General features: G+C 39.0%; 1 protein-coding gene across 9 annotated transcripts in view; it reads left to right on the forward strand.

The window, feature by feature from the left end:
• Positions 1–15,989, forward strand: part of ELAVL2 (ELAV like RNA binding protein 2) — a 168,805-nt gene that overhangs the window by 116,686 nt on the left and 36,130 nt on the right. For all 9 annotated transcript variants that reach the window (XM_059142846.1, XM_059142844.1, XM_059142847.1 and 6 more), the window contains one exon: positions 9,176–9,279. In XM_059142846.1, coding sequence (XP_058998829.1) covers positions 9,176–9,279 — 104 coding nt within the window. The remainder of the gene's footprint in view (positions 1–9,175; positions 9,280–15,989) is intronic.

Below are 15,989 nucleotides of genomic sequence, written 5' to 3' on the forward strand. Positions count from 1 at the left end.
AGGCTTCCCGCTGAGCAGAGGTCCTTTGGATCATGACCTGAGCGGAAGGCAGACACTTAATGACTGAGTCACCCAGGGGCCCCTGAAAGAAGTCTTTGCCTTAGCTCAGAATTGTTGGTTTTTGTTTATGTTTCTGGTTTTTTTTTTTTTTTAAACAAAAAAAGTTGCTAGGGCTTTTGTTTTGTTTTATTTTGTTTTTAGAACTGTAGTGTCTGACCTTCTGGCCACCTGCCATTTTTTGGCCTTTGTTCTTGTTATGGGGTCAGTTGCAGTATTTAAGGTGACACTGTTGATTTTTTTTTTTTTGAGGGCAACTACCTAAATTAGTAAGTAATGAGAGCTGGCTTTTGTTTTAACTGTGGTGTTGAGATGTTATAGTAGCTCACTGTGTCTCTGGCTAGAGAACCTCTAAGGTGAAGTCTTATTGTAAGATGTTTATGTGCTTGAGCAGTTGGTTTATTTTCCTCACTTTGGATAAAGATCATATTTCCCAATTTTCCTGGTCTTAAATGTAAGACATCTTAGTACCCATGTGCAGTACTGAAGAATTTAATATGCTGTTGCTGTTCTCAATAGCCTAAGCCTGGATTGTGTGGGAGTTCTTAATGTTGTCTGAAATTGTGATGTATTAAGAATCCACAGTTTCACCAACTTAAGCAAGGTCATGCTGCATTGCCAGCGGATTCATAATTACTGGGATTGGAACCATAGGAAAATAGAGTTGCATAATCAGAGGACAGATATGGCCATTAAAATTAACTTGAAAGGATAATGCCTTGGTGCTGAGGATGTTAAGAGCTCCCTCAAGAATTAGGGTGCTTAGGTAATATTTACCAAATGATCACTATTTACAACTTTGATTTCAGTAGAAAAGTTACAATTTAAACTCTTCACTATTATCTCAATGTATCTGTGAAGTCCTGAAAACCTTTTTAAAATATTGGGGCATTTTAGTCTTAGGCCAGCTTTATTAGCATTTGGGTAGAAGAGAAGTCTTCGAGTGAGCCATCTGTTTTCTGTGTTATGTGAGCCTCTAGGTTGAATTCTCTTTCTTGTGCTAATCCCTGGTAATGTCCTTTGGGAAGCTGGTAAAAATGCTCCGAGCTTTCAGGGAGGCTGGCTTGTTTTGTAGTAATAGGATCTCACTAGTCCTCTGCCTCACAATTTGATCTTCCTCATTAGAGGGCAGCTAGGAGGACCTGTTTAATTTGACCAGAGTTAGTTGAGTGTTTAAGTGAAAGGTCTTGCTGCATCTGGCATGCTGCATCTGAGGAGACTCAGGCTAAGTCAGGAATTAAAATTTGGAGAGGAAACGTGACTGGAGAGGATTGCATCCCTCTGTTCTGCTACTATTCTCTCAAACCTTCCCGCTGATGTGTGGTATCCACATGGTTTTGTTACACATCAGATCTGATATATTAAGAGAGCTCCTTTGTAAAGTCTGGTCCTCTTTGCTTTGGTGCCAGAGTTGCAGCACACAGCCTGTCTGAACAGACACACATAACCAATGCCCAAGAACAAGAAGTCCATCTGAAGAAGCACAACACATTTGCAACTTTAGTGTGTGTTGGGGGAAGGAGGAAACAAGGGTGTTCCAATGATTGAAATGGGTGGGTCTGTCTTTAAAAACAAAAATTGCACTTTTGCCCCCTCCCCCAGAGTAAACTTGTTTTCTTGATTCAAATTATTTGCCTTTTTTGGTTAGGGGATGAGGTTTTATATTGGGGCCTTATTTGGAGACAGGGAATCTTTTTTCTTTCTTTCTTTCTTTTTTTTTTTTTTTTTTAAGTATTGCAATATTAGACCTCGGATTGCAAATAGTCTTGCTTGTCAGACAGGACCATAGTGACCTGTTTCTGCTAACTGTGGGATTTAGAAAAGATTTATGCTGCTTTTGTCCTTTTTTATTTCATAAAACATTGCTACTGCTCTAAATGAAATAATAGATACACATCAATCAGCGTAGTCACCTTTTATTGTTGATTCAACTACCAGGTTTTTACAGAATTCACTCTGCATTTTATTTGACTTGTACATGAATAGTCTCGGCAGACTTAATTATATTAGTGAAAAAGCACTTTCAACAAAATTATATGCTGACATCCCATAATTCATACTTACAGATTTGTGAAACAGATTTATGTAAATCTATCAAATTACTCTAGGTGACATTATTTTTTAAAATTGAGATTTCATTTAAATGGTATTTGTAGAAATTTTTCATGAAAAATTTTACATGAACTATTTAAAAAAATATATCACACATCACTCCCTTAGAAGGACAGAACACTGTAACGTTTGTTCTTCTGGAACAATGTAGGGACATGGGGAGCAGGGTATCTCTCCTCTAAACCATAGTTTTCTGAAAGGCAGACGGCTCTTCCTTTGTTCATTAGCTCATTCTTTCATTCAGTGAGCGTGTAGTTAATAATCTGTGCTAGGGTTTTCTATGTCAGGAACTATGCTCAGCTTGCCTTTGCTCAATAGTTTAAAGCAGGGTGGGGAGACTGCAATCCAAGTGGACTCACTACCCACGTGTACAAAGATAAAGAGGTGTATAATATATGGGCTGTGGAAGGACTGAGGCATATTGAACAGTGTGTACTGGGAATGGGACAAGTTGTGTCAGGTAAAGAAAGGGTCTTAGAAAAAGTCTCAAAGGATATGTAGGAGTTGGCGAGTTGGAGATGTGTAGTAATCCAGGCACAGGGAACTGAATGTTCATTTTAGGATATGTGTGGAGGAGGAGTGGAAGTAAGCAAGAAGCTGTTGACCACCTTGGAAACCACAGAAGAAATGGATATATGTTTTAGGAAGATCATCTGGGCAACATCATGGTGGACAACTGGTTTAGGAGTTACAGGAGTCTAGGGAAAGGATGATGGCTTAAGGTATTGTAGCAATAATCCAGGTTAGAATAATACATGAGGACCCGTGCTAATGCAGAGGGGGTGGGAGGAGGGCAGATTTAGCTGGTAGAACTGAAGGATGGGATACCCTTATGAAATACCCCTTGCGTCAAAGTCTGTCTTACAGAGCTTTCTTGTTAGACTGTGAGTTACTCCTTTAAGTCTTGGATCAGATGTTACCTTCTGGATGAGGCCCACTCTATTTAAATTGGAGTCCTGATCCCTCTCCCCCACATTCTCCTCTTTTTTTCTCTTATCCCCTTAGCCTTTACTTTCTTCTGATACACTGTGGAGCTTGTTGTTTTGTGTCCTTCTAATTGTATGTAGGGTTTTTTGTTTTTGTTTTTACAAAGATTTTATTTGTTTATTTTAGAGAGAGCGAGTGAGCCTGCCAGTAAGTGGGGAGAGGGGCGAGGGGCAAAGGGAGAGAGAGGAAGAACTTAAAGCAAGGCTCCCTCCTGAGCACAGAGCCTGCTGAGAGGCATGCTCTCAGGATCCTGCGATCATCCTGAGATCATGACCTGAATGAAAACCATGAGTTGGATGCTTACTGACTGACCCACCCCAGCACCCCAGGATTTAGGGTTTTATGAAGAGAAACTTTTTGTCTTTGGACTAGCAGAAAGTAGACTTTCTATAATTGTTGAACAAATGAATGCTAAATGTTGGTGAGAATATATAGGATGGCTTTTTGTAATACAGAGTTTTACTGTCCACAGTTCATGTTCAGAAGGGTCTCAATTAATATTAGTTGTACCAGGTTTATGATCAAGAATTATGGTGGTCTATTACCTTTACCTTTAAACCTGAGGAGGTAATTTGATATTCTGTACGTTGGTAGTAATCTAAATAAAGTGACCCTTGAATTAAATGGGTCCAGAAGATTGTGTATTTTAATTAAAATATGCAATTAAATTTTTAATTAAAGTATGCTATTAAAAGCAATGTAGGTGGCAGGGGAGTAGCTGCTGCTTTGAATTACGCACAGTTTGGGATAAATTGGAGTTTACTGTGTGTCTCCCCAGCACTTTGTTACTATAAGGACTCTTCCTGTTTTCCTCTTCCTGCCCTGACCCCCGTGTGGCTCTTGATGGGTCTCGGTCCCATTCAGAGGCCTGTGGTGTGCTTCAGCTCTGTGCTTAGATCACTTGACTGTGGTTCTAAGTAGCCTGCTTCTCGCTGTTCTCCTCATGCTGGGAACAGTTTATAAGTGATTTTTCTACTTCTTGTGAAGAAGACATCTTCTGTAGCATACATTCTAGATTAAAAAGGGCAATGCAAAACAAAGGCATTCACACATGCAGTGTATAGAGCACGTGTGCTGAAGTGTGGTATTTACCTGGAGTCTTCAGTGCCTGTGTGGAGGTCTTGGGCCATATGATTGTTCATGTTGTTTTCTCTGTAGTGGGATTCTAGAATCCTTGCTATGGCCATTCGGACCAAGGCTTGGATTAATGGTTCCAAAAATCCCTGTGGGCCTTAAGACCATAGGTTGCTTGTAAGGAGGATAGCTGGGGACAAGTGATGTTGACGTTATTCTTGATGTCCAGTTACCAGAAGGAATTTTTTGCCTTTTAAAGATAGAATTTTTTTCTTTCTTTCTTTCTTTCTTTCTTTTTTTTTTTTGTCTTGAAGGCTTTTTTGGGAAGAGACTTAGCTTTGTCATTTTGTTCAGTTTTCTTTTAATCACGTTGGGTTTCTTTATACTTGGAATTTAAATGTAGAGCTTTATACATTTTTTTTTTTTTTTTTTAAAGAAACGATTCTTGGTTTGGGGATTATCAATATGCACGTTCTAAATTCAGAATGATTTGAAAACTAGATTTGGATGGTATGGATAGATGATGCTTGGTTTCCAAGCCTTCCCTGGTGGTTTATCACGGTTACTGGCTGAGGAATGCAAGAGTGTGAAACAGTGGATCCTGGCTAAGTAATCTTTCTTGATTTTGACTTAATTCTGCTTTTAGTTTTTAAAAATCTGCACTCATTTAGGATAACCTGAAGTGAAGTGGTCACTATCTAAGATGTACTTTACTTTGTCATAGGAATGAATAATAACATTGAAATTCATACATAGTGAAACTGATATTTGCACATGAAGTACAGGAATTTGAGATAGTGAACAACAGTCTTAAAACATTTTGTGATAGAGGGGTGCCTGGGTGGCTCAATGGGTTGGGCCTCTGCCTTCGGCTCAGGTCATGATCTCAGGGTCCTGGGATCGAGCCCCGCGTCGGGCTCTCTGCTTGGCGGGGAGCCTGCTTCCCTTCCTCTCTCTCTCTGCCTGCCTCTCTGCCTGATTGTGATCTCTATCTGTCAAATAAATAAATAAAAAATCTTAAAAACAAAAACAAAACTTTTTGTGGTAGAACCCTCTTTGAAAATGCCAAGTTACATTATACTTCAAGCACATTGAAGATGAGGTCTGAATTCATGTACTTTTTTTTTTTTTTTAAGATTTTATTTATTTATTTGACAGAGAGAGATCACAGGTAGGTAGAGAGGCAGGCATAGAGATAGAGGGAGAAGCAGGCTTCCCGCCGAGCAGAGAGCCTGATGTGGGGCTCGATCCCAGGACCCTGAGATCCTGACCTGAGCTGAAGGCAGAGGCTCAACCCACTGAGCCAGCGAGGCGCCCCTGAATTCATGTATTAACTAGCTATGATTTGAGTGCAGAAGAGCCTTGCATTTGAGAGTTCTGGATTCAAATCCTGACCACTACTTCCCACCTGCTCTTTTGATTTGAGGGAGCTAATTGACCTCAGAAGAGGAAACTCAGTATATCACCTGATACGTGTGAGGCTAAAACTAAACAGCAAAATACCATAGAACTGGAAGGTGAGAATGGGGGGGTCTTGCCTATCTTGGTATCATCTGTGAAGCCTTATATTGTAAGCATTTAATAATACCTTAAAATGAAAATCGCTCAAGCTCCTAACTCCCTTGCATTTTCAGTGCCAACATGCTAATTCATCTCCTATAGTAGATTTTGCAGCATATACCTCCTTTCGTATGATCTTCCTTAGATTAATCGTAAAATTTTGCTTACCACAGCACATTTTGATTGATGGCTGGGTTTCTTTCTAGTAATGCCAATAAGCAAATTAGAAACTTTGTGTGGAGGAGAAGTCATTTAGGAATAAAATGTTGTCTGAGTGTAGTTGATTTACAGGTAGTAGAAACATGGCTGACTCACTGTTATAGCTAGCCATGATGGCTGGGGCGGCTGGGGGGGGGGTCAAGTCAAAGACCCGTTTAGTGGATGGATCATCTGATGTGATGCTGATGGTAATGCCTTTGGTTAAATACATAACACCGCTGTGTTTCTCATTCCTTTATTTAGCAAGCATTTGAGTGCCTACCATATGCTTAGGAGTAAGCACTCAGAGGCCAGTTGGAGGGCTAAGCGGGGGCTTACAGAGTAGGCTTTTTACTTTACCCGGTGACCCAACTCCAGCAGGCACTTCTATGCCTGAGAGTGACCTCCTCAGACCAGTAAACAGTTTCTCTGAACTTGAAGGTTTTGGAGGGAAGACATCCACTTGTGTCTGAAAATGGATCTATAAGAAAGACAGTCTTTCTGCAGGGTTTTTTCACATGCCCAGACCCTTAGTACATGGCCCCTCTCAAGGGTTCCAGATGCCAGATTTGCAGCCCCAGATTCTCTCTCGCCATTAAAACTGATTCTCAACCTTGGCTGCATGTTAAAATCTCCAGGATTTCAAACACCTGGTACCAGTGCTTCTAATAGATCAATAAACTAAAAATCTTTGGGAAAAGGACTCCGGTATTAGTTTTTTTGTTGTTGTTTCATATTTTTTTAAAAGCTTTGTAGATGATTCCAGTGTGTGACCAAGGTTGAAAAGGCACTTTGATTAATTAGAAGCTGCTAAAATGCAGGTGTGAGAATAGTGCCATAGATAGGAGAAATAGACTGTTAATACTGTTATAATTGATTTGATACATTTTATTATAGAATAGCAGTGTGATAAAACTATACAGTGTTCAGCTTGCCTTTCCTTTCTCCATTATATTTGTAGCATTTTCCTGATTTATTTATTTACTTATTAAGAGATTTTATTTACTTAGCGCAAGTGTTAGGTGGGGACGGAGGGCAGAGGGAGATGGAGAATCTGGAGCAGAGCCCAACGAAGGACTTGATTTCACAACCCTGAATTCAGTACCCCAGCCAAAATCAAGAGTTGGATGCTTAGCTGATGAATGAATGGGTTGAGCCACCCAGGGGTCTTCCTGATTTAATTTTAAATAAATACATGGAACCTCATTGAAATCTAGTAAATATATGTTACTTTTCTTACTTTATCTTTTGACTGAAATAATTTACTTCCATCAGTAGTGAATATTCTCTCATCATGGCCTCTGCAACCTTGTTGGGTAGAAATTACTCTCCTCATTTTAGAAATAAAGGAGATATGGCTATCAAAGAAGTTGAGCAGCTTCTTCAAAGTCAGAGAGCTGGTAAACAGCAGAGGCAAGATTAGAACTCCTGTGTGTCTGTCTCCAAAGCTTGTCTTTCCGTCTTAATCTGCTTGCTTGAGCAGATTTTATGTTTAGCCCACTTGAATCCTGCTCAACGACAATAGAACTGAAGCACATTTCATAAGAGGGCACTATGCATGCGATAGACCCATGGTAAATGTTGAATTAGTAAAAAGCTGAATGCTTAAAATACAGTGACTTCCCGTGGAACAACTTAAAAATAGAACTGTGAGTAAAACAAAATCTCTGATTAGTGTGAGAAAAAAAAATAATGAACTGAATTAGTTTTAGCTCTTCTGTCACCCTCTTTTTTTAAAAATAGAAAAAAAAATACAATTTGATAACAGGGTATATGTTAGCAATGATTATCCAAATTCTTTTTTTCCCTTTTAATTGAGGTAAATTAACATATTAGTTTTGGGTGTTTACAACACCCAGATTCTGGTAGTGGTCCCAAAATACAACCACATGTTTTCATGGTTATTTGGTACCATATTTAGTGTTCTGTCTTTAGTGTTCTAGTCTCTCTCTTTTTTTGTGTACTTAATAGGAAACCACATTAGGGTAAGCAGATTGGCCATCCTAAATATCTGTATTCATAATCACATGCATCTAAAGTGCCCCATCAAGGGGGAAAAAAAAAACACTCAGTTTGCTATGAAATTGATGAAAAGAAATATATTTAATAAAATGTATTTGGACCTTTATTGAGCATCTTCTGGGAAACCCTCAATTAGTTTGGTTTGACTTTCAGTAGACTAAACTGGTCTTATATCGATTTTTGTTAACCTATTTTATTTAGTGTTTCTTACCTTCTGAAACTGAGAAACTTCCTCTTGGTTGAAAAATTGGCCTTTTGGATTGGCTTTACTTATGTGTGCATTTCATTGATTTCAATCCCTTGAATACCCTCCATTTTGTTTGAGAGTTGGGACAGCATTGAATCAGGGGTTAAACAGCTCAGATGATAGGGAAAAACAACACAATACTCCTTGTTAAGCAACTCTTCAGAAATTGTGTTTTATTATTTTTGTTTATACTTTTTCTTCCTTCCCTACATGTTCTCATTGGCTTAGATGTTCTCAGTATAAATCTTTGTGTTCAGATTTTCCTGTATCCTTATATAGGTCATCAAATCTCTTTTAGAAAATCATACTCCATTTATTTGAAGAGGGTCTTCTATGAAATAAATGTGCACGTATACATATATGTGCACATGTATACACAAAATTCTGCACCTTTTAAGTGGAAATAATTGTACTTGGTAAAGGCTGTAAATTAGTCAGGGTACAGTGTACAGAATGCTGCTAGATTCTTGGTTGATGCTTGATGCCTTCCCCTTTTATGGGTAAAGAAAATGAAACTGAAAAAGTCGTGCCCGTGAAGCCCACTCAGCAGCTTGGCGGAGACTTGCACCCACAGTTTCTGAAGCTGAACGTTGCGTTTGCTGCTGGGTGCTCTGGCTCAGGCAGGGCATGTCTGATGGAATTCTTTAGAGATGAGTGGGGTTTTTTTGTTGTTGTTGTTTTGTTTTTAAATGCACAGCTTGCTGAGTTCTAACTGATGTTTAAACTTGCAAATGTAGTAGACAGTAGCTGAAAAAAAAGACCACATGTATATTTCTAGGAGAATTAATGTAGACTTCTTTTTACTATTGAGAAAACGTGCTGGTGTTAATGACAAGACCATATGCCAGAATGAGAGTGGATCTCTGTCATCAGTGGTGTAGAACTAATATATGCCTTTTTCTCCTTCCCTTTCATTAGGGCAGAGCTTGGGATATGGCTTTGTGAACTACATTGACCCTAAGGATGCAGAGAAAGCTATCAACACCCTGAATGGATTGAGACTTCAAACCAAAACAATAAAAGTATGTTTAAATTTTTTTTATATCTACTTGCAGAGCAGAGATTAAAAAAGAAGTCAAGTCTTCTTGTACTTCTTTTCCTTTGTTTCATGCCCACATAGACACTTCTCTAGGAGGCATATTAGAATTTTTTGCTTGTTGCGTGATGGGGAAACTCTTCACGAGTACTTTATTTAATCACTCCTGTATTAACAAGGTGGGGGGCAGCAGCAACTTTTCTTCACTAAGTACTCCGTGAAGCCTGCTGAATTAAATCTCCTTCCTTTGGAGTTACTTACTTTCTGTAAAGCTGGAGGAAACCTTTGACCAGTTCTTTGAGCCCAGGGCTTGACAGACTTGTTCTATAAAGGGCCAGGTAGTAAATACGTTAGGCTTTGTGGTTCGTGCAGCCTCTGTCATGACTTCTCAGCTCTGCCCGTGTACCTTGAAGAAACTGTAGCCAATAACTGCGTGAATGAAAGGATATGACTGTGATCTTAGAAAACCTTATTTATGGAAGCTGAAACTTGAATTTTATGTCTTGTTATGTGTCACAAAACAGTTTTTTTATTTTGTCCCAGTCCTTTAAAAATGTAAAAATCATTCTTAGCTCATGGATCATATAAAACAGCTTGTAGGCTGGATGTGGTCCTTTGGCTCTTTTCTGACTCTGCTCTGACTTTGAGGAGACAGACGGGAACTGCTTACATGCCACACAGGTTGTTTTTCCTGTTACGTTTTTTAAGACAATTGGTCAGTAATCTGTGGATATTTTCCGGCTTTTTTGAATTTTTGAAATGCTGACATAGATTGTATTTGGATAAGAAGTTAATACAATTTGGAGTATAGATATTTTTTCCTTTAGAAAATAAAACAGATGTTGCTTCTGGCAAATGCTTAGTGCACGTGCCATCAATTTTGCCTCTCCTGCCCAGTGCAGACATTGCCAATCAATCATGGTAGTCTGTCTCACTAAGTCTATATGTGGCTCCCAAATATTTTTCAAAATAATGTTCCAGACAACCTCTATCAATTGACTCAAGTTGGAACCTATTTTCCACCCTTGATTTAAGAAGTCAGCTCAGGCTATAGCCTGAAGTGGTGAGGGGAAGTTAGTCAAGGCTGACTGTGGCATCCATCTTGCTTAGAGACTTGTCTAGAAGATTTCTGCTCATTTTTTCAGAAATCTGGAAATGCAGTGTCATCTTTGTGTTTAAAAGTTGCTTCTCTCAGAATTGTCAGCTAAGGTAATTCATTAGCTCTGGATAGTTTTGACATCTCATTCTTTATATTTGTTGGCCCATAGGAAAAATGCCTCCCAGATCTGTCTCATCTAAAAGGAACTATATGGGGGGGGTCCCAAATGCATTTGGATGGTAAGATGTCCAAGAATTGTTGATTAAGAAAATGTCCTCTGAAAATATTCACTTTAGCCAGATAATGACCTGGTAATTATGCTATCAAAATTTGAGGGGGAAAAATTAGATTTCTAATATAGTCTACAATCACAAAGACTTTTTTTTTTTTTTTTTAATCTGGATTGCTTTATTTTAATTCCATACTTTTCTGCACACTTTTTTTTAGGGGGAGGTCACAAAGGTTAACCTTTTACTAGTACTATTGAGCTCTATTACTATTAAATAATAACAAATGCTGTTAAAAAACAAAACCTCTAATATCCAGTTACCTTCAGATTATTTTGTGTGCCCTCTGTCTTCCTGAGGACGTTTGCAGGGCTCCTCATGTTAAATTGATTTCCAGAATTGCTGCTAATTTATCTTCCTGTTGAGATCTTGAGTTGTGGTTAAGAAGAAATTGGAATAGATGGTTGGGATGGCTCATACCAGAACATACCCTTTTCTCCACTCCAGAAATAGCTGCCCTTATTTCATTCTAGTGAGTCAGTTTTTTTGCTGTAAGTTCTTTTGCAGTAATGTCCATAAGAAGGCAGAAATGCGGGGGAAACAGGTTGCCAGAGAATAAATTTCCATGGCCTGCAAGGAAACCATTGATGGCAGCTGCTTCCTCACTGCCCATTGCCCGGCTTTCTCTTCAGGGCCCAGCTGCTCAGGCAGAATACATGGAAGAAAGGACAGTAATGCCTTGTGGCTTTTAAACTGTGACATCTGCTACTTCTGATTTTCCGAAATGGGGGTGGGAGTGGTGGGGAAGGCAGCAGGCTACTTCTTTCCCCGCCCCCATTCAGTTCCTGTAAAAATATCAGATAACAGCTGGTATCCTCATTTTGGCCCAGATTTCTCTGAGAGGCAAAGCAGACCATTTTCCAAAACTATAGAGCACCATTTTTGTCTGTTTGTTCTTTGTATTTTGTTTTTTCCTCTTATTTTCAGTGAGACATGTTTTGTGTGTTCTTTTTTTTTTTTTTTTTTTTTAAAGATTTTTATTTATTTATTTGACAGAGAGAAATCACAAGTAGGCAGAGAGAGAGAGAGGAGGAAGCAGGCTCCCTGCTGAGCAGAGAGCCCGATGCGGGACTCGATCCCAGGACCCTGAGATCATGACCTGAGCCGAAGGCAGCGGCTTAACCCACTGAGCCACCCAGGCGCCCTGTTTTGTGTGTTCTTAGGCAACATCTTGAGCCAGTTTTCTCCTCATGTTTGCTGCTTCAAGTACCTTTTGGAAGCTCCACTTAAACCATTCCATTCTCTGGGATACCATTTCATAAATTAGCCTTTTTATCCTTCTTGCAGTCCATCCTGGCAGTGACTGTAGGACTAAACTTAAACAAATACCAGTCTCCTCATGTTACTTCTCACTCAGACCTCTCTTGTATTTCCCTGCTCTTTCACCGTTATCGTTTGAGTTAACTTTGGAGTTGACCCAGTGTTATTACTACTTTCTGGGTAGTCAACCTGTCTCTTCCTTAGTGAGCTGATCTTCTCAGGCTCTGCACATATTCCCCTGTAGTCTCAACTCCTGGCATACCCTTTCATGCTGCTTTAGTTGAATAGCAATCTCCCCATCTATGGGAGCCCATCTGAAGTACTTTCTTCAGCCATTGCCCTCAATAAAAGAGTTGAGACCTTAGTGCTGAAAGAGCTTGGCTAAGTCCAGGCCGTTGAAGACAAAACTCTTACATTTAATGTGGCAAAACTCTTTCCCTTTAGAAAGCTACAGTAGACTAATTAATACATACATCATATATGAGTATACAAATGTTTGTGTGCTCCTCAAGTTAAATCTTCCAAGCCACCTAGCATTTAGTATGCATTTGGTAGAATTCCTAGTAATTGCAATATTGAAGCAGTGTATCAAGTGCTGTGAAAGGTGGTTTATTTAGCAGTTTCTCCTGGGGCTTCCTAATAGCATTAGCCCAGTAGGGTTTTTTGCAATAGATGGATGGTGTGTTGAATAAATGACGAATATTCAGTATTTCTTCCATGAGTGAAACAAAGTCCCTCAGGCACTGTCCATGAGTGAAACAAAGTCCCTCAGGCACTGTGAAATCCTAAAGAAATTATTCCTAAACTTGGTTGCATTAGAATCACCAGGAGAAGTGAATTAGAAATGCAGATTCCTGGGCCCACTACTGAGCTACTGGATCAATGTCCAGAGGTGAGATGCAGAAATCTTTTTTTTTTTTAATAAAGATTTTATTTATTTATTTGACAGAGAGAAATCACAAGTAGGCAGAGAGAGAGGGAGAAGCAGGCTCCCCGCTGAGCAGAAAGCCCGACTCAGGGCTCAATCCCAGGACCTCAAGACCATGACCTGAGCTAAAGGCAGAGGCCTAACCCACTGAGCCATCCAGGCGCCGCTGAGAAATCTGCTTTTTAATAAGCTTTCCAGTTCATGACAGCAAGTGTAAGACCTAGCATGTAGAAACCACCAAAATGTACCTTTTCTGAATAGGTGGGTTCTCTATCTATTTGGTATTTTTGCATTCAAAGTTCAGTTTGTTTTCATCTTTTACCTTGATAATCTTCTCGTGGATAATTCTTAGCATACTGAATGATATATAGTTCAGCATTCAGAGTAAAAAGAAGTTCATACCATCTTCACTTTAGAAATGAGAAAAACTTAGTATGTTCACCTTACGTTAGAAAGATATTTATTATAAATAGCATTCATAGGTTAAAGTTTCAGAGTGCTTATTGTCTTCTCCTAAGGATCCCATTTTTTTCCTTATTAGGTTTATGTTTTGGCAGCTTACCTTGCTGGTGATGTCACACCATCTCTGAGCTATGTGGGAGGCAGTCATGATAAAGCCTGCCCACATTGTCCCTGACACTGAGATGGTAAATATGGTGTGAAGAATTCAAGATGTTTTTAACTTCTGATATTAGGGAGTGTAGTGAAAAGGTAGTATATTATGTACACAATTCAAGTGTGGGGGGATGGGAATCTTATCATGACAGCGTCAAAAATTGTATACTGGGGCAAGGGGGTGGGAATCTCATCAAGACCCCACTGTTCCCCAGGGGAGCCCTTTGTTCTGTGGACTGTTTGGGATCTCAGTGGTTGTGACTACTGTGTTCAGTCTTCATGTTCTTTGCTTGTTTTTAGGAGTCTCAGGTACTGATAAAATCTACACTGGTATATGAAACATGTATGGCTTCAAGCTAATACCCTTCCCCCACCAAGGGAAAATGCATTTTTTGCCTAGGCTAATGGTACCAGAGTTAAATTCATAATTAATAGAGTAAAATATTGAAGATTTCCAAAAAGTCTTCTATGCTCCTTTCCCCCACCCCATCCCCCCCATCAAGTACTATGAATAGGTGATGGAAGTCTTTCCTCCCAGCGTCACTCCCAACTTCTCCCCCTCCTACGGGGGTATTGAAATACTTGTTATTCCCAAAAGTGGGCTTGCTTTATCTTGGAAGTAGGAGATGTTACCTCAAGGAATAGAAGTTTTTTGTTATTACTGGTAGGTACCCTGAGAAAATCATGGCTTCTCTGCCCCATTGAAGGAAAGCAAAATCCCTATTTGGAAATCCTACCAGCATGGAAAAACTGCCTAAATTTGGTTTAGATTAGATAAATTTTTTTTTTCTTAATCTTTCAGACATAAATCAATCTAAATTTTAACTTTGCTTAAAGGTTATTAATTGACATATATTAATGGAAATTTCTCATATTAAAATAACCAAACCACCATTTAAAGTCATATGGAAAAACTGTTATAGAAATTGAAATACTGGGGTGCCTGGGTGACTCAGTGGGTTAAGCTTCTGCCTTCAGCTCAGGTTATGATCTCAGGGTCCTGGGATCCAGCCCTGTATAGGGCTCTCTGTTCAGTGGGGAGCCTGTTTGTCCCCTACATCTGCCTGCCTCTCTGCCTACTTGTGATCTCGCTTTCTGTCAAATAAATAAATCTTTACAAAAATTGAAATAAATATAGTGTCTATTTCTTAAAGTGTTCAGTTTGTTAGAGAACAATTAAGTAAAGCCAATAGACCTTTATTCTTAGCCATAATGTTGATTTAAATTATTTTTAATTTATATCTTTTTCTCACTAGCCTACTACTATCCTTTTTCCAGTAACTGTCATATGTACAGACTTCTTTTGTGTGTTTGTTTAGCATGAACTATGTCCTTATTGTTACTACTTTTATTTGTCTTTTCATTTTATTAATGGGGATTTTTAAAGAACAAAAGTTTTAAGTTTTGACAAGGTCTAATTTATGAATTTGTTCTTTTAATGAATAAAATGCTTTTGGTATTGAATGCATGATACCCTTACCTAACCCAGGGTCACAAAAATTTCTTCCTATGGAACTATATCCTTAATATAGGAGGAATACAGAACTGCATTTCTGAAATTTTAGTCTCCCTGACATTGATAAAGTGTTTTAACTGACTTTGTGATCTTGGACAAGTCTTTTAATTGTCTAAGTTTCCATTTTATCTGTAAAAATAGTCAATTTATTTGTCACTGAGAATGTTCATTACTTTTTTTTTTTTAAGCTTTCCATGTTCTGCCAAATTGCATTGTAAAGGGTGTAACTATTTAATAAATATTTAATGAACTCATGGTTATCATGAAATGATTTAGTTAGTAGTGAAGTGTAGCACCCCGTCCTGAAGAGAGAACAGTTTTAACTGTTACTCTTTGCCATTGTTGAAAGTTTATCAGCCACAGTAAAATTTGTGCTGGGAAACCATTCCCTAGCTTCACCCTGTTTTTGGTACAGAATTACTAGGGAGGGCATTGGTTTTCACTTACCATTTAAACCGTTCTTTTATAAAATTTAATTCTGACCTTTAGAAAATGCTGCATAAATCATTGACTCTTTAGGGATGAGAAGGATCGGGCATGGAAGTTGGAAATGTGAGTGAAGTTAGGCTTGCCACCTGCTGGGTGCTATGTTTGAATATCTGCAGCACCATTTTGGGGTGTTTGAGACAAGTGGGTTTCATAATAGCAGTAACGCTGCCGAGAGCTTATGCTTTTGTAGGGAAGTTTGAAAGCAGATGGTAGGGGAACCACATAGAATTAGCTGGAGCAGTAAGCAGGGGAAGTAATGCAGAAAGGAGCCAGAGAGTGTTGGGGGATCATAAAAGACAGCTGTACCATGCCAAGGTTTTATATTGTAGGTGAGGGAGAACGATGAAAGAGTTTCGAGCAGGGCACTGATGGATTGGACTTAAGTATTTGTGAAGAAAGGAAGTTTTATTTGGTAGAAATCCTGCATCTCTCTGAGCATCTCCGGCTACCCTAGTGTTCTTTTAGCTTATGTAGTTGATTTTGTTTTCTGTGCAAAGTGTAG

The sequence above is a fragment of the Mustela lutreola genome, chromosome 12, assembly GCF_030435805.1.
Source record: "Mustela lutreola isolate mMusLut2 chromosome 12, mMusLut2.pri, whole genome shotgun sequence".
NCBI classification, from domain to species: Eukaryota; Metazoa; Chordata; class Mammalia; order Carnivora; family Mustelidae; genus Mustela; species Mustela lutreola.